At 49.8% G+C, this 24,383-nt stretch overlaps 1 protein-coding gene across 3 annotated transcripts in view; it reads right to left on the bottom strand.

Moving 5' to 3' along the window:
- Positions 1-24,383, bottom strand: part of PLXNA4 (plexin A4) — a 703,772-nt gene that overhangs the window by 150,920 nt on the left and 528,469 nt on the right. For all 3 annotated transcript variants that reach the window (XR_007772140.1, XM_050936769.1, XM_050936770.1), the window contains exons 10-12: positions 18,581-18,781; positions 5,547-5,643; positions 2,171-2,361 (exon numbers count right to left, since the gene is read on the bottom strand). Coding sequence is in view for 2 of the 3 variants with exons in the window: in XM_050936769.1 (XP_050792726.1) it covers positions 2,171-2,361; positions 5,547-5,643; positions 18,581-18,781 (489 nt within the window). In the remaining variant the exon portion in view is untranslated. The remainder of the gene's footprint in view (positions 1-2,170; positions 2,362-5,546; positions 5,644-18,580; positions 18,782-24,383) is intronic.

The raw sequence follows: 24,383 nt of genomic DNA, 5'->3' as shown, positions 1-24,383 counted from the left end.
TTCTTAACACTGTATTGCTGCAAACAGCTGGGCGGGCACTGAGCACCAAACATACCACTCGGTCACAGGCACTTTTATTTTTCCTGGTGGGTGCTCCATCCGCGCTCTGCCCGAGGCCCCCTCCTTCTCTGCTCTTTTCCCTGAGGCCCTACCCTCGCTCTGTCCCTCCTGCCTCTGTTCTGCCCCTTCTGCCAATGCCCTGCCCTCGCTCTGCCCCTCCCGCCCCTGTTCTGCCCCCTTCCCTGAGGCCCCCTGCCTGTCCGTCGCTCTCCGCAAGCCACCAAACAGCTGATTACCGGGGCGCCAGGGAACAGCTGTGATGGGTGGATGCGGAGCATCCACTTTTTTTTCCATGGGTACTTGAGCCCACGTGGGGATTCTCAGTGGGGGCAGTCATGTTATTTCATCAGGTCCCGACTCTCAAAGTTGCTGTTTCTAATCTGTCTCTCTCCCACTCAGAGCTCTCCATCTCTCTAGTCATAACCCTCCCTATGCACTTCTGGACGAGTTACTCCAGATCTTACATCCCTAGCACCAGCAGGGAGGAGAGGAATCTCTCTGTCTACCTAGGGAATTATATAGTCCTCATCATTAGTGTTGAGATCTGTCTTAACTACCTGGTGACTATAATGGCACTCATCATCACAGTATCTGAGCACCTCCCAAGAGATAACAACCAAAACCACATGAGACCAGAGACCTCGTTTTCCTCTCTAGTTCCCCACTTTGTCTCCCCTTGCATTGCCCTCTCTAGTTGTCTTCTCTCTCCTCCCATCTCTCCTACTGCCCCTCTCACTTTCTTTCTCCCTTCACCTCTTTGTCCTTGAACAATGCAGATGATAGGAAACTCACAGGAAAGCACCCCATTGTGGGTTCCCCCTGTTTCACTGAGAAGGCATTCTTCCTGAGAGCAGCCTTGTTCTCCCTTTGCCAGTGACTGACACACCTCCAAGTTCTCTTGTTTTGGCCAGACTTGTGTACTCTGGGATAGCTTTTTTTCCATCTGCTTCCTCTGAAACATCAGGGATGGCGGCAGCTGGAGATGGGACATTGGGTGGGGTGGGCCAGGGCTCTGAGGTGGCACCGAGCATGCTCTCTTGCTTGGCTGGACTGGTTCTTGATCACATGCTCAGGATCACCACATGTGGGAGGGATCGGGAGGGAATTTTCCCCCAGAGCAGATTGGCAGTGAGTTTGGGGATGTTTCCCCTTCCCCTGCAGCATATGAGTGCGGGTCACTTCCTAGAATTATCTGGGTATATCTCACTTAAACATTTCCCTGCCATTGCAGGTCCTTCCATGCTCTGTTTATGGCAGAGAACAGTCTAGTCTCCTGTGGGCTGTGACACTTCAGTCTCATTTAGGTTGTTGGGTTTTGTGTGCGGGTGCTGGGTGGTGGCGGTGACCTGTGGTGTACAGGAGGTCAGGCTGGATATGCTAGTGGTCATAGAAGCATAGAATCGTAGGGCTGGGAGGGACCTCGAGAGGTTCCCCTGCACTCACGGCAGGACTAAGTATTATCTAGATTGTCTAACCTGCTCTTAAAAGTCTCCAGCAATGGAGTTTCCATCCATCTGGCCTTAAACTACACAATTCTGTAATTATCTCACTCATGTGAAGGCTTGAATGCTGGAAGGCCCATGTTCTCCAGGACCATGGTGCCTCTGAGGGGGCTTCCCACTCATAAACAATCAGGTGGTGTAAATGGATGTCAGTGGAGTCCTGCCAGTTTACACCAGGTAGGCCTCAGATCTCAGCATAATTTAGGCAGTGGTTGTCTGTCTGTGCTGCTGGTGTCAAGAAGCATTATTGGCAGCCTGCACTTTCATTTCACTTCACACTCACAAAGTGCACCGGAGACTGTGAAGTTGGCAGGATGCCTGGGATCAGGGCTGGGATTCAGCAGCCAGCTCCAGGTGGGGGCGGGGGGGCTGTGTCATCTCAGCTGGGCTGCTGTCATGGAAGGCACCAGGGGCTCCTCCATGAGACACGTTGAGTCTGACCTCCCATCGTGAGAGGCAGCAGGGGCTCTGCTTGAGCTGACAGAGCTTAGCCCTGGTGCAGTTCCAACGCTGAGCCAGAGACAAAGCAAAGAAATCAACCAGCTCAAGAGAGATGGGCTCTTTAAACTGGTTACCTGACACTAACGAGAGTGCGGAGAACAACTTACGTCAGTGATCCGGGGATTGGTGCATTTGCCTTTGGTCCCGGATAGTTCCAGCCACTGGTTCTCCGGGATGGGGCAGTGGTGCTTCAGCGTGCACTGGTTCTGTCCCTCACACCAGCCGCACTCGAAGTCTGGGTCGGCTTTCAGGCACAGGCCGCAGCTGTCCCGCATGGCCCCACATTTGTACAGGTGCACTGTGGGGACAGCAAAGGAGAGAGATCCTGAGGGGTATATGCATCATGGAGGGAGGAGGAGTTTGGATGGAGGGCTGAGAGGCGTAACTAGGAGCAATGGATGGGAAATGAACATAGGGAAACATAGGCCAAATAGAAGTTATTATATATTCTATATCCAATAACATATTAGATGGAGGGAGAGTCTCCCAAGGGGAATAAAGAACAGAAGCCCAGTTGCTACAATCTTAGGTTGGGCAAAGATCAGGAATCTCACAACATTTTACTTGCATCAGAGCCAGGAGGAAGAATGCGCTAGTGGTCAAGGTACTGGGTGGGGAATCAGGAGATAAGGGCTCAGTTCCCACCTCTACCACAGACTCCCTGTGGACCTTTGGCAAGTCACTTAGTCTGTCTCAGCCTCGATTCCCCATCTGTAAAATGGGGGATAATTATCCAGCTTCTATCCCACTTTTTAACTGTCTTGTCTATTTGGATTGTGCCCCTTTGTGGGCAGGGGCCATCTCTATGTGCATTCACCACGCCTCAGGCAATGGGGATCTTTGTTGGGACCTCTAGGTGCTATCACAGTACAAATAAATAATAAAGAATGATAATTAATACAACAGATGCAGAATTTCTGGGCATTGGTTTGAATCCAAAATTGAAAATGAGCATTTCACCTTCTTCTGCCACCTCAGGAAATGTAGGAGTTGAGGGACTAACTTTGGTCCTTCCCTAACACAAATGCCAAGGATTAAAACTCATCTTTGATTTTTGGTAGAATAATATGCTATTATGAGGATGTGAAAGCATTTTCCATATTGCAACTAACGTGCCGTGATAACTAAAGCTACACAAAGAACTGATTTTTTGGTTCCCTGGCAATTCGGGGGGGGGAAATTAAAAAATGGTTTCGGGTCAATCCCAAAAGGCATCTCCAACTCGATCTGCAAGAATCCCTCACTAACCCCAGACCTGGGTCCATTCTCAGCAGAGACTGCCTGTGGAATGGAGTAGTAGGGTGGTTTGGTGATGGGCCTCAGATCTCAGCATAATCTAGGCAGTGGCTTTGTCTGTGCCCATCTGGGACTTCGCTGGGCCAATCAAACCCCACGATCATTGGTGACTTTGACCAAAACCTGGACTCCCATCTCCAAAGAGGAAAGGCCAGTGTTTAACAATGACATTGCATTACCGAGTGCACTAGCCTAATGGAGTTTGTAGTGGGCCCTCTCTGGGGTGACATCTGCTCTCGTTCTCGGAGTCACAGTCAGTCTGTCTGTCTGTTGGACTTCACCCAGTGAGCCCATAGCCTATGCTAAATGTACTGAGTCGAGTCTCATGGAAATCAGATAATCCAGTGATGCTGAGCAGAGAGCATCCTCGCAGGGAGGTATTATTTGTACGGCACCTAGCACATGCTGAGCACGGCATAGGCAGTCATTGCCACTCAGAGCTTGTAGTCTCCATATGGAACAGTCTGTGGCAAGCCCTTCTGCTCTCTGCAGACTGCAGCATGGTCTCAGGCTCACAGCATGCTTTTAGAACAGCTGATTAGAAGGGCTGGGTTTTTCCCACTGTGAAAATTATACTGTTAACTTGGCCATTCATGTGCCACTGATGGAAAACCCCTTTGATTCCCTCCACACAGTCAATAGCCATTCACGCCCATTACACTCCATGCCACTGACTTTCAAAAGACAGCAATTCAAGATATGGCTTTGGGGATCAGTAACAGGCTTCGGGGCCTTTTGCCTCTAGACTGAGGATTCAAACCCAGTCTAGGTTGGTGGTGACCAACAATGGTGACTATGTGATAGTTGCTATAGGGCCACTAGGCTTGAAGTCACAGTCCAAGGGATAGTGGCCAGCTAGGGACACCACCGATGGCCTTCCCTCCTGCCAGCCTCATCAGAGAGGCCCAGGACGGAGTGGACAACGGACAACTGACTCCCACAGAGCAAGCCAGGCAGCTCTGCGGCTGTATAGGAAGAGGCTGCTCTGCCTGCTTAGAGCCTGGTCAGAGCAGCGCTGATGTGCTCGGCCACGAAGCTGCCAGCGGAGAGGAGGGCCCTGGCACATTGTCCGAACAAGCTGATCAGCAGCTTAGAAGAACTTGTCACCTGTTACTAACTGATTACCAGCCGCGTCCCTGACAATGTGCAGGCAGGAAAACAGCTGCACAGGGGATCCAGCAAAGGGGCAGAGATCTTGGAGGAGGGTGCAGGGAGAAGAAGAGGGAACAGGGGGGCATCCTATGTGGGAGAAGACATGTTGCCCTCCTGTTGCACTCCAGTCCTCACTCCCACAGTGCAGCATGGCAGGTTCTGGCGAGAACCACATCCCCAAATCCCCCAGCCAGAGGGAGGGCCTGTAGATGCCGTAGGGAAAGCAAAGTGGGAAGATGCAGAGCTGAGGAGTAGGAAGGAAGTAGGAGAGAGGAGAAGCGAGTGAGGGGAGAAGCAGGGGGACAGGAAAGGGGAAGGGAGGGGGAAAGGAAAACCTTTAAGGGAAGTGAGGGAAGGCGAGAGAGGATCTGAGAAGAGAGGGAGCCCAGGACCACTGGATAACTGAGGGCAAGGGGCAGGAGGGAAGGAGAGGTTGGCGAAGAAGTGGAAAATCCAGCTGCAGTGAAACTCTGGACTAATACGCTTGTCTCTGGGATGTGGCTGAATGGGTGATAGCTCCCCAGTGAGAGTCAGATGAGCCTCTGGCCATCTGCTGCAATTAACCGGAGCCAGGCTCTCTGGCCAGGAGTGGGCCTCAGTCCTTTTCCATTATCACTTCACTTCATTCAACCTTTCCTCACCGGCACGCTGCCCCCTCCCCTCCCTGTTCATTACCACATCACATCTGAACTGAGACCAGAGACGAGTTGCCGGTGCATTAACTTGAAGAGCCCTATTGAAAGGGAGGTGAAGGGGAGAGAAGGAGAGGGGGAGGGATAGGGAGGGACACAAGAGGAGACAGGGAGAGGAAACAGAGAAGGTGGAGAGCGTGGGAGGGAGCGGGGGGAGGGGAGTCCCACTTCTCAGGTGCTCGGAGAAAAAACAGAGCACAGAAATTAGTAATTTGCAGAGTGCACAGAACAACCATGAGGTAGATTGCGCAGATAAACGGTGGCTGCTTTGTTAAGTGTGTGGAGTGATGTGGTCTGTTGCTAAGGTTACCGCTTCCAAGGACAAGTTGAAATAATTCTTTACCTTTGTTCTGCGCTGGGTTGTCAATGTTGAAATTCCCATTCCACACGACTGTCAGCTCCACCGGCAGGCTGTTAATCTCCATCCCTTCATATGAATACTAAAAACAGGAGAGAAAAACAAAACATCAGGCCCAGCGTGTGGGGCAGCCCCCGCCATGAGCCCCAGATACGGGAAATGGCACCCGGGCCTCTCCACACGCCACTGACTGCAGAGACTCCCATTGCTGAGCTCTCAGAGGGATGGTGACCAGCCATTCTCAGTGCAGGGAACTTCTCTTTCTCTCAATGTCTAATGGCCCTGAGGTGCTAGCAGTTAAGGGAACACCCTAGGAGTTAGGTGGCTCTCTTAGGTGTGTCCTTCTGATTTTGCATGTATCTCTGAGGTGTACCTTGTAGCTGTTGGGTGTATTTGTTATTGAGTGCATCTCTGAGGTGTACCTTCAAGAGATTGGGTGTGCTTTCTTGTTGTTTCATATATCTTTGGGGTGTCCCGTCCAGTTATTGGATGCATCTCCGTGGCATTGGGTGTATCTCTGAGGCGTTGGGTATATCTTTGAGGTGCTAGGTATATCTCTGTGGTGTGGGGTGTATCTCTGAGGTGCATCTACATGGGGCTTGGTGATGAAATGGACATAATCCCACAAAAAGTAACCGTATATCAGCTAGAGAAGACTTATTCCCTTACAGCATCACAATCATTAGAATAGATTCCGTCAATTACAGCCAGACCAGAAAGACCAGCCCAACAACTAAGCACTCATTTTCCTGTATTTTACAGAACTGCCTGCTGTGCCACATCACTGGCATTTTACGTTTGCATGGCATCTTCCACCTCAGAGACAGAAAATGTTTTACAAGCTGGGTGCAAAATGCAGCTACCTCTGGGGTGGAAGGTGGCAGCTGTTTAACAGTGCAGAGCAACACTACACAGCAGAGCAGCAGGATGTGAAGAATGCTGTACTGAGTTGACACTGGAAGGGGGATTTTAATCTGAATACAGATACCAGGACTGGAATTCTGGTAGGCCACCAAGGCTAACATCCCTACTGTTGAGACAAGACTCATAGGATTTTTAATGGACACAAGTGGTGAGAATATGGGTTTCCTATCTCATTTAAAAGACCCCACCTCAATGCCCCAGGCCCACATGCCTGCATGACTGCTGCCCTGTTTATTCAGAAGGAAAACCACTAGTGACCAAGTCACCAAGGCCACAGTGCATGACACCCTCTGCTTCCCCACAGGGCTTCTCTCCCATCACCAGACTGAGGCAGCCCACCTGGAGCAAGGCAATTCGAGCAGAGAGCATGGTGTTCGTTCTTTACTTGCTAATTCAAGTTAAACTCAGACTCTAGCTGGGGGTGCCTTGAAACTTGTAAACAAACCCAAAGCAATGGCTTGGTCGCAGGGCTTAAACGAAGCCCTGATCCTACCCAGGGCTCTGGGATAGGAGTAAGAAGCTCCGTTCCCGACCCAGCTCTGCCCTGCACTCGCCTGGGAAAAAGCAGGCAAGTCTTCTTAACTGGCCTGCTGGCACCTGATTGGTTATTGTCCCTTCCTCACCCGCTAGGCCCTGGAGGGCTAAATGTTGTGGTACCCAGGCCTGGGTAGGTTTTTCTAGGCAGAGTGCTGAGGACTCTAAAGAGCCTGTCACATGAACCCACTTCCAATTAGCTGTTGAGAACTAAGATTACAGCCCAGGGCCCATAGCCCAGATCCTCACATATCTAGGTACCTAACTCCCATTGATTACTTGTGGCTGTTCTTGAACCTCTGTGGTGCTGGCCCCTGGGCACCCCCTGTCACGGAGTCACCGAGCGATGCTCTGGAACTGCTCCCCACAAAGCCAGTCAGGACTTTGGGGAGCCTCCTCTCCCTTGGAGCAGACTTGTTCAGGGCAAGAAGCTCACACGGCTTCACCTCCTGGGTCTCTCCTTGGAGCATTCAGCATCCTCTGCCCCTCCGTGCGCTTCCCACAGCGAGTCCACCCCAGCGGGGTCCTGGGGAATCCACCGGGTCCTGCACCCCCACTTTGCAGTCAGATGTGACTCTCAGCCAGCCAGTAACACAGAGGTTTATTCGATGACAGGAACAGGGTCTAAAACAGAGCTTGTAGATACAGCGAACCGGACCCCTCGGCTGGGTCCATTCTGGGGGGCAGTGAGCCAGACCCCCAGGTCTGCCCTCCACCCTTGGCTCCAGCCAGCTCCAGACTAACCACCACTCCCAGCCCCTCCTCTCTCCTCAGCCCCTTTCCCGGGCCAGGAGGTCACCTGATCCCTTTGTCTCCAACACCTTCAGCTGGCACCTTTGCAGGGGAGGGGCCCAGGCCATCCGTTGCTAGGAGACAGAGGGTCAGGCATTTAGGTGCACTGGCCCTTGGCTCTGCCAGATACTTAAGAACTGCCATGGGGACACTGAGGCACCAATACAGTATTCAGAGAAAACATTAAGAACTTTCCCAGTTCGTCACACCCCCCTTGGGTCCATACTGTACTACTTTGTTGCTCGCACTGTTAAGGACTAGCCTGATGCTTTTGAGGGAGGCCTGTGAAACAGAACCTGATGGTCAAACTGGGCTGAGCAGCAGCTTCCATGACAACGATGATTCCAGAGCCTACTCTTAAGAGGAGGGCAAGCTACTTTCAGGGATGAGAAAAGGGATTAAGAGCTGATCTGAACCTTCAAGCAAACTCAGCTGGGAACCTTTCTTGAGGTTTGAGTCACATGTGCTCCTTTCTCCCCTCAACCCATTATTTTATGCTGCGTCTTGCACTTCCTGCGAGACAGGAAGCAGAACTGCTGACAACCCACAAAGAACGGTGAGGGATCCTGGGGTGCTTACTCCAGTTTTGCTCAGTCAACACTCGGGCCAAACTCCCACTTGACGTCAATGGGAGTTTGTCTAGGTACAGACTGAACACAAAGTTAGTAAGGCCCCACGATTTGGCTTGGGATATTTCTGGCCCAGTGTAAAGCACGGGAAAGGTGTGGAGACCCCACAAGATCACCCCCTCACATGAGATTCCCAGCCTGATTTCCAGACCAAATGGCTGTGCGGAAGCCAGCGCTCTGAACCTTTTGCAGGTGGGTTCACCCAGGACTACAAACTGTCATGTAATTTCAGGGTAAAAGGTATGATGATTTCTGCCCATTACAGCAGAGTTAGTGCTAGTTACATAGTAATTTCTTTCTGAGCAAGCTAAATGCAATTAGCCTGTAATCTGCAGGAACCTGTGATTATGATTTAGTTGCAGGGTATTTATGGGTAAGAGCTGTGTGGTTACCATGGAGGTAAAGCGTGCTTCCAGGATAGCAGTGCCCTGTACTGTATAGCTGCACCCACCAACCTGCTCTGTATTCGCATTTTTATGACACTTCTCCATGTCACTGGGAATAAACGGTGGGAAATTCAAAACAGCCTCTCCCACAAACATTGATTTTCCTCAGAGCACCCTTTCACCACAGCAAGGCCAGAACAGCCTGAGACACAGGACTGCCGGACAGGAAAACTGAGGAATGGATTCTCTGCACTTCTGTAGCACCTGCAGATCTCAAAGCACTTTACAAACACCAGTTAATTAAAACTGGCAACACCTTGTTGGATAAGTAGCTGCTAACGTCCCCATTTTACAGGGGAAACTGAGGCACGGAGCGGTGACATGATTTGCCCAGGGTCAAACAGTGAGTAAGTATGAGCTGTAAAGAGAACTCAGGAGTCCCGGTGCCTAGGTCTGCGCTCTAACCACTAGACCACACTCACCAGGCAAAGAGAAGCTGCACAGCAGCACACACTATGCTTCTCTCCACCAGCCCACTTTGAGGGACCCAGGAGATTTTGAGAAGGGTCTGAACTCTGGAGCACTTTCCCAAACCTTTTAAAGTCCCCATCATCACTAATTGACTTCATTGATTAAACGGCAGAGGAAGCCCCTAAATGCTAAAACAACCTAGTGGTTAAAGTAAACAGGTGAGAGCCAAGAAACCTGGGTCCTTCACATCCTGGTTCTGCTGCTGACTTGCTGTGGGATCTTGGGCAAGTCACTTTGGTTCTCTGGGCCTCAAATTTCCCCACCTGTGAGATGGTGATAAAAATACTTCCCTGCCTCTTTGCACCATTGTGAGAATGAGTTAAAGCCAGGAAAGCCGTGGGAGATGGCACAATGGGATTCCTATCAGAAAAGATCACAGGGAAAGCCAATGAATGTATCATCTCCCCAGGTGAACTGGCTCTTTCCCACTGCATGTTTTTAGTCTGCAACCCCCCACCCTCTGCTTGAATCAATGCCTTCTGCCCACATTGCTGCATGGGGAGATGCCCAGCCAGCTTCCAAAAGGAGCCTTCATCTTTATGAGACAGTGAAACGTGTCAATTTGTTTTGAATACATCCTGAGCCTGCTGCTCTGTCTGAGGCTGCCTTTGCAGACAATTGCCTGATGACAGAAAAGGACTCGCACCAGATGAATGAAAGCCAGTCGGAGGGAGGGGAGGCTTATTCCTCGAGCCGCGATGGCTGAAAGTGTATTGTTCGTTGCACAGGATGGTTCTAGGGAGGCAGAACTGTCCTCTGCTGCTCCCTCATGCAAATGAGATGCCAGCGGGAGCTTCGTCACCTGCCGCAGCTCCAGTGTGAAACCCACGCCTCGCTCAGGGCCAGTCAGTATGAATGATCAGACGCGTTCCTGGGCCGCATAGCACCAGGGGCACTTTTAAACACAGGTATAGTCACATGAGTGACTAACAATATGCACCTTCTGCCTCAACAGATCATCTCCCTGAGCGTGCTGGGAGTTAGCACTGCAGAGCCAGCACAGTAGGGAACAACCAGCTGGATCCCATCCTGCCTCTTCTGGAGCCTTCCATCCACTGAGGATGTCCGTGCCAGCAGCAAGAACTCAGCTGGCTTTTTAGATCTTGGGCTGTTTGCATTACTGGAAGTTGTGGTGGGGATGACATTTTTAACTTAACTCAGCAGAACTGATCTGCAATCAGAATCAACTCAGAGGGAATAAACACTGGGAGTCACAGATCTCTCTTGGCAACACTCCTTCGACTCGGCCAGTCTGCATCTGTTGAGGAGCTGAGCCCAAGGTTGCTGATCTTACTGTCGCTGTCCTGGGTTTGAAGGCTGTTCTCAAAGGAGTAGAGACCTTTGAGGACAAAGCAATTCACAGGGCAAAACAAAACCACAACAACTCTTGGTCCTGCTTTCCTGGTTTGACTCGGAGTATTGAGGCCCCAGTCCAAAGCTCACTGGAGTCACTAGGAGTCCATCCATTGGCCCTAAGAACATGCATTGAGTATGTTGGCGGCTAGAGAGAAGGGCCTCTCAGTCTCTGGGATCTGTGGTGGAGAGGCAATTTTCCTGTGGTTTGGAAAACTCAGAGCATCAGGGTTTGTGTCTGTATACTGCTTAGCGCAGCTTTCCCCAGGGTATTACACAAGGTCTATCCTTCCCTGGCTATGCACAGGTGACTCCTGTTGACATTCATGCGTGCTGCTGCACACACGGAGCAGAACTGATCCCAAAGGGCTCATGGAGACTGTCCTCTGCCCCTTGTAGGCCCAGAAGTTTGTTGGAAACCATCTGATGGGCCAATACAAAGGGGTCATATTAGCTGCAGGTAAGTGCCTGACAGAATCAGAGTTAGCACGTTCAGGGTTCCCAGCCATTTCCCAGGCCTCTCTTGCCTCCAGACACTATCACAGCCATGACCGCTTCGTGGGCACTTGGAGAGTGCAGTAGGTGTACAGTGCTACTTCCTGCCCACGTGGCTCTGCTGCACTCAGGGAACATGTTACACCCACACACCAGAGGCTGCACTGCCCTCCAGTTAATTCCCAGGTGCATTCCAAGTGCTGCCTCTCTTTGACAATGGTTTGGCTCTGGCTAGCTCAGAGACCACCTCTTTCTTTGCACACAGAGGTTCAGCATTAGGCCCGGGAACCACTTATGTCCCACTTCAGTACTATTTTGCATGAGACTGATGGTGCCATTCCAGCTAGGACACCCCAGACACCAGATTGGTATATTCAGCACATTCTCAGTGGTAGGCTCTGGAGTTTGCTCACAGCCCACTGAGTCTGTTAACCTTCCATTTGCCAGGGACAATTTGCCCCTGTAAAATAGATATCGGTAACTGTGGGCTGGCAAAAATTAACCGTGAATGCAAATCTCAGCCCTTCCACCTCTAACAACCGGAGTCACAACCACAGGTCGAGTGTGTGTGCAGAATAAGCAGCACAAATTGCAGAGGCTCAAATTGCACCTGCAAAAGACAGGCTGCCCTTTCACAGACGTAGCTCAGTGCTCACGAGCTGATGAAGGGCTGCCTGAGGAAGCCATTTGCAGACCATAAGAAGTTTGATCGGTCCTACAAACTCCAGAAATGATATATATATATTCTGGAGTACCAGCTATTGTCTCTTTATATACTGTTTACATATTCACAGATAGAGAGCAGCCCTGTGATATATACCAAACAGCTTCTGGCCACAGTCCCTCTACATAGCTTAAATCCTTAAGCCACAAGGCACTCTACGCAGAATGGCTGTTTGATGCAGGGATGGTTAAACTCTCTGATTATTGCTGCGTCTAGAGAGAGGCTGGGAGTAGAACAGTAAAATCAAGTCTATCGCTACATAACAGAACTTTACAAATGTTAACTGTTTAATCCACAAAGCCCCTCTCGTTTTCTAGATGGGGAAACCAAAGTGAAGAGACTTGCCCAACGTTACACACACAAGCAGTGGCAGAGATGGGATGAGACATTAGTGTTTCTGCCTCCCACCCCCAGACACTATTCACTAGCCCCCACTGCCTCTGTCACTGAAATGCAATCGGAAAAAATGCTCCAGCATTTGCAGCTAGGAAAGAGTGTGCCACAAACCAAAGTTTTTACGTAGTTCACCAAATGCAGAAGATAAGAATTGCCATACTGGGTCAGACCTATGGCCCATCTAGCCCAGGATCCTGTCTTCCGACAGCGGCCAGTGCCAGGTGCATCAGAGATAATGAACAGAACAGAGCAATTTATCAAGAGATCGAGCCCCGCCATTCAGTCCCAGCTTCTGGCAGTCAGAGGTTTAGGGACACTCAGAGCATGAGGTTGCATCCCTGACCATCTGATCTAATAGCCATTGACGGACCTGTCCTCCATGAACTTCTCTCACTCTTTTTTGAACCCACTTCTACTTTTAGCCTTCACAACATCCCCAGCAATGCAGGTTGATTGTGTGTTGAGTGAAGAAATACTTCCTTTTGTTTGTTTTAAACCTGCTGCCTATTCATTTCATTGAGTGACTCCTGGTTCCAATGTTACGTGAAGGGGTAAATAACGCTTCCTTGTTCCCTTTCTCCACACCAGCTGTGATTTTAAGGACCTCTAGCCTATCCCGCCTTCATCCTCTCTTTTTTAAGCTGAACAGTCCCAGTCTTTTTAATCTCTCCTCAGAGGGAAGCTGTTCCACATCCTTAATTATTTTTGTTGCCCTTCTTTGTCTTTTCCAGTTCTAATATATCTTCCTTTGAGATGAGGCGAGCAGAACTCCATGCCGTATTCAAGGTGTGGGCATATCATGGATTTATATAGTGGCATTATGACATTTTCATGAGCTGCAGCGTGGGGAGGTGTGTATATGGGGGGGAACGAGGCACAAATGGATCTTTAACAGGGTCCATATGTCACCCGTCTTGATTTAACATCTGGTTTCCATGACTGCTTTACACATTTCTGTGTAAACCTAGACTGAGCCTGGAGCTATGAAACCTCGACAGATTCTGTGGGGATTTTATTACCACAAGTACCCTTAATTAAAAACCCAACATCAGTCTAGCAGGCCTATGAGACTGCATATTTCCATAGAGTTAGGCACGAGCAGTTAGAGAACCAAACACCCGGCTTGTGTGAAGAAAGGTCAAAGGTTAAGATCACAGGACAAATCCCATTTGTGGCCAGCCTCAGACCAGCACACCCAGGGCAGTGCCATGAGGCCAAAGTGTTTCATCGCCCCTCCACCCAAGGCTTGGCCTTCACAGGGAGCGGGAAACATCCCCAGGGAAGCTGCACTGTATTTTGATTTAGTACGTGCTCTTGTGTCCCCTTAGTATGGTAAGATAGAGGGAGGGTGTTCTTGTGTCGAAGACTCTGGGCTGAGATTCCAGAAACATGTGTCTGGCTTTGCCACAGACTCCCCGTGTGACCTTGAGCAAGTCATTTAACCTGTCTCTGCCTCAGTTCCCCACCCATCGATCAGGGATAGTAACCCTTCTGTTCTCCCACCTCGGTCTGTCTGCTCTAGGTAGATCCCAGCATCTAGCACGGGGGAGGAGGGGTCCTGATCTTCGCTGGGCCTTCTAGGTGCTATTTTAATATACACAAATAAGAATTATTAATTCTGAATTAAGATATGTGTGAGTGCCCAACCCTCTGCCCATCTTTGATTTACACATAAGAGAGCAGTTCTAATGTCTCCTACAAACAGGATCACGTCTCCCACTCTCTCTCTCTGTGCCACTCAAACACTCCTGAGCTCAATAAACTCAAGTGCAATAAGTTGCCATTAAGGCAGCTCATCCTCACTCGGTGTGGAGCTACACAGGGGTCTCAGGCACACAGCGCTGAGGCTCACGTGTGCAAGGGTATGACGAAGAATAAGATGCAGCACTGGCAAGGAATTAACGGCCAAGGATCAGTCCATGCAGCTTGCGAGTGCTGGGGCCAGCCAGGGGCAGAAGATCAAACCGAATGGGCGTGTGTACACAGATCACAGGAGTTAGTGATGGCAAAGACCTTCCTGGTCCCCTAATCCATCTCTCACCCACCAGCGAGCTGCCTGTGCATGATGCTTGCTGAGAGCTTTGGCCAGTCCAGCTTCAAATGACTGCAAGCAGCAGGGCTCCCACTGCTTCCCACAGAGCAGACTGTTCTGCGCGCTAACAGATCTCACCGTTACAGCCATTCTTCCTGAGAGGTTTTTTTTTTTTCCCAGCACTCCTCCTAAACGCTCTCTGCTTTCATCTCCTCACTCTTGGGCCAGCCTGGCTGCAGCACACAGAATAAGAAATGCAATATGTAATGGCAGGCAGGGTCTGTCTGGGTGATAATTGCATGCCTTGGGTGATGTGATGGAGCACGAGGCCCAGGCTGAGAGGCTCAAACCACCTGACAAGAGAAATAATTGCTCCGAAATGCACTGCCTGGTGTGACTTATTGCAGTTATTAAATGAAATATTGCCACGAAGGCCAGAAGACAAGGCAGAGCTGGACTCAGCCTTCCAGAGGCAGAGGTGCGTACAGCATCACTCACGGCCACTCAGAGAGGCTGATCCCCTTCCAGTGGCCTCAAGACATTTCTTAACTGAAGCTGTAACTATTTAAAACAAGAGGGCCTTATTCTGATCTCAGCTACCCCAGTGTAAATCCAGAGTAACTCCACAAGGCCAGTAGAGGAAGAGCCCAATTCTGCTCTCAGCTACTCCAGTGTAAATCCTAAGCAGCGCCCATGACTTCAGGAGAGTTTCTCCCAATTTACTAGTATAACTGAGATCAGAAATTAGGCCTAGCATTTCTTTTTTTGTGTTGAAGAGCTAGTGGGGCTGGTTAGGACAGGGCTTATTGGGGGAAATGAGGGGGTTGGCGAAAGCATGCCGCACCCTAGCAGTTTGGGACTGCTGCCATAGCCTGTAGAGGAACTGTTGTAGCAGAGTGCAGGTTAGCTCAATCCCTGGGGCTGCTCTAGCTTATGCCTGGGACCAACAGAATCTAGGAGGCACAAGGGTGGACTAAAACCATCTCCTTTGCTCCTGTGTTCAGACCAGCTCGGCTGGAATGGAGAATCTGGCAGCACCAGCACAGGCAAATCCACTCCCTGCCCTGAAGAGCTCAGTTCCCCGGGACTGATGGCTAAGTAACAAAACTCATCAGCACAAGAGGGACCCTCTTGGCAGTCCCAGCAAGGAAGCCAAGGCCTGAAAGAGCCATGCAGATGGAATGTCATTTTCACCTAGAGAGGGGTAGCTGTAGACACATTGAGAGGGGCATAAGGGGGAAGCGTGCCCTGTTGCTCCCTATGGCCATGTATCAGAGGGGTAGCCGTGTTAGTCTGGATCTGTAAAAGCAGCAAAGAGTCCTGTGGCACCTTATAGACTAACAGACGTTTTGGAGCATGAGCTTTCGTGGGTGAATACCCACTTCGTCAGATGCATGTAGTGGAAATTTCCAGGGGCAGGTATATATATGCAGGCAAGCTAGAGATAATGAGGTAGTTCAATCAGGGAGGATGAGGCCCTATTCTAGCAGTTGAGGTGTGAAAACCAAGGGAGGAGAAACTGGTTCTGTAATTGGCAAGCCATTCACAGTCTTTGTTTAATCCTGAGCTGATGGTGTCAAATTAGCAGATGGACCAGACTTCAAAGAGAAACTGCTGAGCTTCAGTTCATCTGCAAATTTGACACCATCAGCTCAGGATTAAACAAAGACTGTGAATGGCTTGCCAATTACAGAACCAGTTTCTTCTCTCTTGGTTTTCACACCTCAACTGCTAGAATAGGGCCTCATCCTCCCTGATTGAACTACCTCATTATCTCTAGCTTGCCTGCATATATATACCTGCCCCTGGAAATTTCCACTACATGCATCTGACGAAGTGGGTATTCACCCACGAAAGCTCATGCTCCAAAACATCTGTTAGTCTATAAGGTGCCACAGGACTCCCCATGGCCATGTAAGGTATCTCAAGCTGGGCCCCCCTAAAATGGAGACACTCTAAGTCACTGGGCACATTTGAAAATCCTGACCTTCATCTCTGGGGCTGCCAATCCAGCACCGGATTCACTGTGTCTATATCCAGACTGATACTGAACCATCTAATAGTGTCCCTGGGAATTCACTGCGTAGACTGGCTGGCTACTTTCTCTCCCCACTACAGCTTTATGGCCAGCTATAAAGACCTTAGTAGATCCCTCTACTATTCCTCTTAACTTCCGTCTTGCACTCACATGAAAGGAAATGGAAGGTGTTTAATGGGCTCTTCATTTTTCAAACCACAAATTTCTGCAAAATCCTGACCTCAAGTGCTCCCCAGTAATGGAAGCAGGGGGACAAACAGGGGCTTTGATGGGGAAATGCTCATTTGTAACTGATCATAAAATGCGGTTAACGGCCTATAACCTTCAACATGCTGTTTAATGCAACAGAATACTGCCTGAGTTTGAGCGCTGGAGCTGGGAGGAAGTGGCTGATGCCTGTAATTAGGCCTTTGAGTAATAAATCATCAAATAACAATAATAATAATACAGCAAAATCTATACATGAAATCACCCTGCCTGGGCAACTTGAAAGACCCTTCCACACTCTCACACACTGCTGGAAAACCAGCTTCAGTAAGAAACCACTTTTGCCTCTTGAGACGGGTTTTCTTCCCATGATCCTCATATCCAGCCTGTGAGGCCGGGCAGAGTTAGTAATCCTGGATCACACAGGGAGGAAATTTAGCACAAAGAGGCAAAGTGACGTGCCCAGAGTCACACAGTGAGTCACACACCACTTCTCGCTCTGGGCCCTTTAACACTTCCTGTTCTTTGTCTGCCCGTCTATCTGGGTTCTCCTTTGGCCCCATCACAGTGGCACTGACTGTGTTAACCTTGATTCTTCCCATTACTGTGTGAAATATGCTCCTTTTACACCTGCTGCTTTGGCTTCCAATTGATGGCCCTTCTGAACAAATGCTTCATCTGTTTGGCTTCTTCTGCAGGACAAACTGTGCATGTCAGGATGCTCATGACTAGTGAAGTAGGGGTCCAGGAGTTAGGACTGAGTTCACTCCTGCTGGGTGACCTTGGGCAAGGCCCGTCAACTGTCTGTCCCTCAGTTTCCCCATTTGTACACTAGAGACGATGATCCCTCCCTGATAAGGGATTGTGAGGCTCAATCAACTAATGTCTATAAAGCTCTTTGAGATCATTGGATAGAAGATACTGCAGAAGTGCTCTGGATTATAACACTAGGGTAATAACTTGATAGTGTGGTGAAATGGAAGGGTCTGGAAGATGTGGTAGGTTAGGACTGGAACCACAGGGGCGGCTGCATGAGAGTTGAAGAGACCTGACAGAGCAGTGGATGGCACTCCAACATTGCTACAGCGAGGGGCGCTGCAAATCAGGATTGAAGTGCATTGGCAGAGTCGCATGCAGCACCCAGCACTGTAATGCCAAGAGGAGCAGAATGGCGGGATTGAAGCGCTGGAATTAGCTGTGTGTGATGCCCCAGGATGCTAAAAGCAGCGGATCTAGTCATAAAACCTAGCTTTGATGTAGCACTTTTCATCGCTAGATCTCCAAACACCTCACAACCTTTAATGGATTCCGCCTCACGTCCGGCAGGGGAGCAGAGAGGTGCTGTTAGCCCTCTGTTACAGAGGGGGAACTGAAGTAGAGAGGGTGGGCTTCAGAAAGGGAGTCAGGGGCCATTGAAATCAATGGGAGATAGGAGCCTAACTAATATTGGGAATCTGGGCCTAAGTGACTTGCCCTGGGCCACACAGGAAGCCTCTGGCAGAACAGAGAACTGAACCCAGGTCTCTTAATGCTTAGGCTAAGATCCTAATGACTGGACTGAGGTGCACTGGCAGGGCTGGGCGTGAAGCTCAGAGCTGAACTGGCAGGGGGGGCTTCAGCCCTGGGTCGAAGTGCAATAGCAGTTGTGCGAGGACAGCCTGAGCAGCTTCCTCACAGGTGTTAGGCAGCACTTCCTTCACATCCCCACGATCTCAAGCCAGGCCAAGGGAGCTGTGAAACATGGCTCCCATTCCTGGGAATGAGGGTGAGGCGCACGCTGTGGTGTCGGTGAGGGGCCCATCCGCAGTGGTACGTGTGGGGCTGATCTCAGGGCAGCTTGTTCCCTGCAGTAAACAGGGATGGAAACTAGGAATTTGTCACCTTCCTTCAGGGTTCCCACCGGGCCAATACTGTGGGGCTCCTTCCCCTTGCCCATCCCCACCCCGCTGCAATGGGCCCGCCCGCGGGACTCCCTCACCGAGGTGTTCTGGCACTGCACGCTGGAGCTGTTAAACCTCAGGGCGGGGACCCGCTGCTCGTTGCCCTGGATATTCAGGATACACTCATAGCCCCGCTGCCCCGACTGCGGCTGTGGCAGGTTCTTGGCTTTCAGGGTGATTGGCTTGATCACTTCCACCGGCACCAGGATCTTGTCTGCCTGGAGCAACTGAGGACAGTCCTGGGGGGAGAGGAGAAAACATGCCAAGCCAGTTAGTAGGAGGTCCATGCCCCAGACTGAGTCCTCCTGTGCTCTACATATACCTCCCAATTCCCCCTCACTCCCCCACACACTGCAGGCTTGGCCTATGAGGAGTGGAGGAAGCTCCATATGGAACTCCTCAGTGCCTGTGCCTTAATCAGCTGGTGGGAAACTTCTATAAAGAGTCCCTCTCCGCTGGGACTCAGCACTGCTCCACTGCCAAGGCACTGAAAGAGAAAGGCTGGGTGTAGGCACAAAGCACCATCATCCTCACTAGCCAATGAACACTCAGTAGAAAAGCTGGTTCCAGCTAGACATGGGATCATGCCACAGAATGTAAGTGCCTTAAATTTGGAGGTGTTGAGATCGGGGGTTCAGGCTTCACCTACTACAAGGGGAGGGACAAATAATGGATGAATCAAAACCCTGGATCCAAATATCCTGAAATGTTGGGAAAGTTCAGCACTGAAAGGGAATCTGATGGCTCAGGCCCATCTAGGAGGCTCTGTCCTGAGCTAGTCAAGTAGAGCAGCCCCCAACAGATGGGTTGCCCCTGCCTTTCAGAGAGGAAGGAATATAACCCTCGTAGATTCTTTGGGGGCACTGGGAAGGCAGTTTGGATCAAACGGGCTCTGCGAGCATAAGACCTGCTCTACACACACACAAGGAATTAACGGCCAAATAAACTGATTTAGCTAATCCAGCGCAACTCTGCAGGTGGGCACTTTACCTGAGTTTAAGCCTTAGGCCATAGCTACACTCACACTTTACAGCGCTGCAACTTTCGCGCTCAGGGGTGTGAAAAAACACCCCCCTGAGTGCTGCAAGATACAGCGCTGTAAAGCGTCAGTGTAATCAGGGCGGCAGCGCTGGGAGCATGGCTCCCAGCACTGTACGCTACACCCGTAAAGGATGTGGTTTACATGCAGAGCTGGGAGAGCTGTCTCCCAGCGCTGCCGCTCCGACTACACTCACACTTCAAAGTGCTGCCGGGGCAGCGCTTTGAAATTCCAAATGTAGCCAAACCCTCAGCCTCGCCAGCTAAACCAAAGCAAGCCAGGTTTAACAGCCATGCAGAGTGTCCCCATACAAAGTTAGGCCAGTTATCTACAGCTGTTTAACATCACACTTTTAGTTACCAACTTCTATATGCAGACAAGGCCTGAGAGATTATCATCGGGACCTCTCACTGCTCTGCTCCCAATCCTTCACACCACCTGCCCTCCGCCAGGATCAGAGCACCATAGAGCAGAGTCTGCTACATCAAGCACACCGTGCAATCTGGTTCACTTTGTCTTTCTTGTTCACACAAAAAGCACCTGAGAATACAATCTTTATAATTTATACGGGCAAATGCAGGTGAACCACGTATGTCCCTAAGCTATTGTGTAGGTTGCATGTAGGGGTGTGGGAAGGGGAGGTTTAGAATGACTGATGTAGGAGTGGGGAGGAAACTGGAAGGCTTGAGAGTGGGATTTATGGCTTGAGAGAGTCTGGGAACCTGTTCCTGCAGGTGCTGGGAGTACCTTACGGAGGCAAATATCTAAGGAAGATGGAGAAATGGATTCGACATGTAACATCGGCACTTACACCAGCTAGGAATAGAACGATGACGGATATCAATGGTCACACTGCAGTGTGAGCTGATTCGCTACAGGGGTGTGACGTTATGGATATAATCTGGCACCAAATATTGTGCAAAGGGGGTCATATAAAGTGCATAAAACCAGATTATGGGTGGCTGGTTAAAATTATGGTGTCTATATGTAGGTATCACATTATAATTGAAGTTATGAGTAATGGTTCTATACTGTCTGTATTTTAAATTGTAATGGCTCTATACTGTCTGTATTTTAAATTTTAAACTCACCAGACAAGTTGGTGTTAGCTCTGACTAGCCTGCCTGATGGCCAATTAAGGACCATCAGCTACACAACTGACCCATTGAGAGAAGGCAGATCCACCTTGTAACTCAGCAAAGTATGCAGGGACTTGCCCATGTGACTTCAGACTCCATTTTGCTGTAACTTTCCACAGTAAGGACAAAGAGGTTGTTACACCTGGAAAAGTCTATAAAAGGCTGATGCCTCGTCTCCATCTGGTCTTCAATCCTGCTTCTTACCTCTGGAGGAACTTTGCTACAAACTGAAGCTCGGACAAAGGACTGATGACCCATCCAAGCTGTGGATGTACTCCAGAGACTTGATTTGAACCTGCAGTTTACTCCATCACTGCTACAAACCTGGACTAAGATCTTTGCCATTGCTGTATGTAATCGATTCCATTTATCCAATTCTAGCTCTCATCTCTACCTTTTCCCTTCTACGAATAAACCTTTAGATTTTAGATTCTAAAGGATTGGCAACAGTGTGATTTGTGGGTAAGATCTGATGTGTATATTGACCTGGGTCTGGGCTTGATTCTTTGCGATCAAGAGAACCGTTTTCTTTTATTGGGGTGTTGGTTTTCATAACCATTCATCCCCAGGACAAGTGGGACTGGTGGTGATACCGGGAGACTGGAGTGTCTAAGGAAATTGTGTGACTTGTGGTTAGCCAGTGGGGTGAAACCAGGGTCCTCTTTGTCTGGCTGGTTTGGTTTGCCTTAGAGGTGGAAAAACCCCAGCCTTGGGCTGTGACTGCCCTGTTTGAGCAATTGGTCCTGAATTGGCACTCTCGGTTGAGTCCCACCAGAACTGAATCGTCACCAGGGGTCAGGAAGATATCCCAGCCACACACACCACGTGGGATAAGTTAGATGCGTTAGGGTGTGGGAGGGTTCACCCCTGCCCCGAAGCTTCGGCAATGGGGACACTGGACCGATAGTCCATTGATCTGTCCTGACATTGCCACCTGTATGCACCTACATCTATGCTATGTTACTAAGAGCCTCAGAAAAGCTGCTGCCAAGAGATGAAGTGATGCGGGTCTGCCCGGGACTCCTCAGATGACCAGCACAGCTGAGAAGAGGCTGGACGTGACCACCAGGGGAGCGGCCTCCCTCAGAGGAGCTCCTGCTGAGCCACAGCCCGGTTCAGAAGTTGCCTGCCCCTGGCAGAACCTGCTCTCCCCCCAGACAAGCCCCCTCCCACCTTTGCAGAGTTGCCCCCCGGAGATACAGGGGTGAATCCATCCAACAGCATTGGCACTGTTAGGAGTAATGGATTCTCAGTAAGGGAACAGCCACTTTGCCTTCAATGAGGCTTTGCCAAGGCTGAGTTCTATATGGGCTTGAATGCACTTAGCACTGTGGCAGGGCTGGGCAACTTCCCCTAGGTATCCCCGACAGGAATGCATCCAGCCCAGCCTTGAACAAAAGGCCACTCTGGCAGCACTAAGGGGCTATACTGTTGCCTTTGATAACCAGAAAAAATTTTTCTCAGTATTACGGCTCCACACCACCCTCACCAGAGCCTCCGAAGCAGGTAGCACCTCACCTCAGGCCTGGCCCAAGGGTTAAACTGCTACTCAGTGGTAATGTTATAGAGATCAACAGAAAGGCAGATAGTTGTGGGGGCAAGTGGAATGGAAATGGGGAGGCTCCCAGAGTGAGTAGACCCTGGTCATGGCTCAGTTTTGCAGAGACTCGGGGATGAAGATATCTGTTCATTTGGATCTGCCTGGGGTTCACTAGAGTTACAAATCCAAAATCTCAAATGGAAATGCCACCAGAATCCATGAGGGCCACCATGTTTCTGGTGAGAATCATTCAACCCTGTGCAGTTCTCATGGTCTCAATGCAAATTCCCTCAGCAGGCCCCAGGTTTTCTTGAAAGCAGGTGCCCACTCAGCGATCGCATCAGTGAACATGGTGTCCGAATTTAAACTCTAAGGGAGCCAGGCACCGGGCGCGCTCTGCATCACTTCCAATTTGATCGCTAGCCATGCTGCTTGGCTTTCATTGCACAGGATTCCTGCTTCCAAAGGCGACTGAAAGCCCAGGTTTTCTCCCTGCCTCAGTAGGAGCTCGGCCCTCCAGCCAGGGTCAACAGTGGCAAAGCTTCCCATAGAACACATCCCAAAATCACCCCCTGCTCCCACACCACCCAGAAACCCACCCCAGTGATGGCTTCTGCCTCTAGCTACAGGATTGCAAGCGGGGACACATTTACACAGCAAATCCTTGGGGCAGAAAGGTGGGCAAACCCTATCTATCACTGGGGCGCGGGATTCTCTTGACATACATCAAATGTAAAGGCTTAAGAACCAGGTGGGAGGTTGAGGGGGGGGGGAAGATATTATCTGGGAGTCACTCCAAGCCCCAAAGACTGAATTTTCTTGTTTCCCTTTATCCCCGTCCCCCGCATCCTGCCACCACTTCCGCCGTCACCGTCAACCGCTCCCCACAAGCACCGTAACCTTTCTGGTAACACTTGTTTCGAGTTCATTAACAAGCGGTGGTTGTGGCAACCCCAATAAAGGACTCCTTTGCATATAAAAAGGTTTGCGGCTCTGTTAGAAAGTTCATTATAGATAATTGGAGAGGCGAGTGCCATAAAGAGGAAATTCTCACAATGTGGCTTTATCTGATTGACCTAATGTTCTTTCTAATTGAAATTTAAAAAGGCAATTTCTTTGGCTGATGTACAGTACAAAGCCAGGGCACTCAGTGCTGGCCCCGGGTTCGAATCTACATCCAACACTTACTTCGTACGAAGTGTCAGGAGGAACTAGCTAATAACCCTGATCCCGAAGATACTCTGCGGTAATTAGTTATGAGTGTTCGCTCAGAACTGTACCTTTAAAGGTAAGAAGACTGCCTGCTAGCAGCAGGGGGATTCAAGAGAGTGAAACGTACACTGCCATGGACACTACATTTGTTCTTCCTTTGTTGTTTTCCTTAATCTGAAATACATGTCACCTAGGCTGGAAAAGCACCTCTTGCCCTGTGTGTATGGAAACCATAACAGACCCATCCTGAATGACTGAAGCATGTAAGGGCCTGATCCCACTACCGCTGATTAGTAATTAATGGGAGTCTTTCTGCTGTCTCCAATGGGAGTTGGATCAGATTCCAAGAGAACAAAAACACACTAATCTCATTTACACAAGGCATGAATTGCAGAGTGGATCCTTGTTAATTTATTTAACTTGTGTAGTTTAATTCTATCATTTCGTGTAACTCTTTATATTAAGCTAATAAGCACACACTCAAAGCTTGTAATTCGCCCTGTTGGCACAGACACCCACTGCAAATGGCTGAATTTTGCCAGTTAGCAGGTCAGTGAACAGAGAATAAAACCACCAAGGATGCTATAACATGAAATAGACTCCTCATTTTGTCAATGGTAGTTTAGTTTTCACTATTTATAAATCCTTGTAGTATGCTCTAAAGCTTCAAAAATAACAAAGTCTTATATAAGAACAGCCATATTGGGTCAGACCAATAGTCCCTCCAGCCCAGTATTCTGTCTTCCGACAGTGGCCAGTGCCAGATGCTTCAGAGAGAATGAACAGAACAGCAATTTCAAGTGATCCATTCCCTAACTTCCAGTCCCAGCTTCTGGCAGTCAGGGGTTTAGGGACACCCACAACATGGGGTTGCATTTCTGACCATCTTGGCTAATAGCCATTTCATGGAC

Source organism: Gopherus flavomarginatus, chromosome 1 (assembly GCF_025201925.1).
Source record: "Gopherus flavomarginatus isolate rGopFla2 chromosome 1, rGopFla2.mat.asm, whole genome shotgun sequence".
Classification (NCBI taxonomy): Eukaryota; Metazoa; Chordata; order Testudines; family Testudinidae; genus Gopherus; species Gopherus flavomarginatus.
This window is presented reverse-complemented; position numbering and strand designations above follow the sequence as displayed.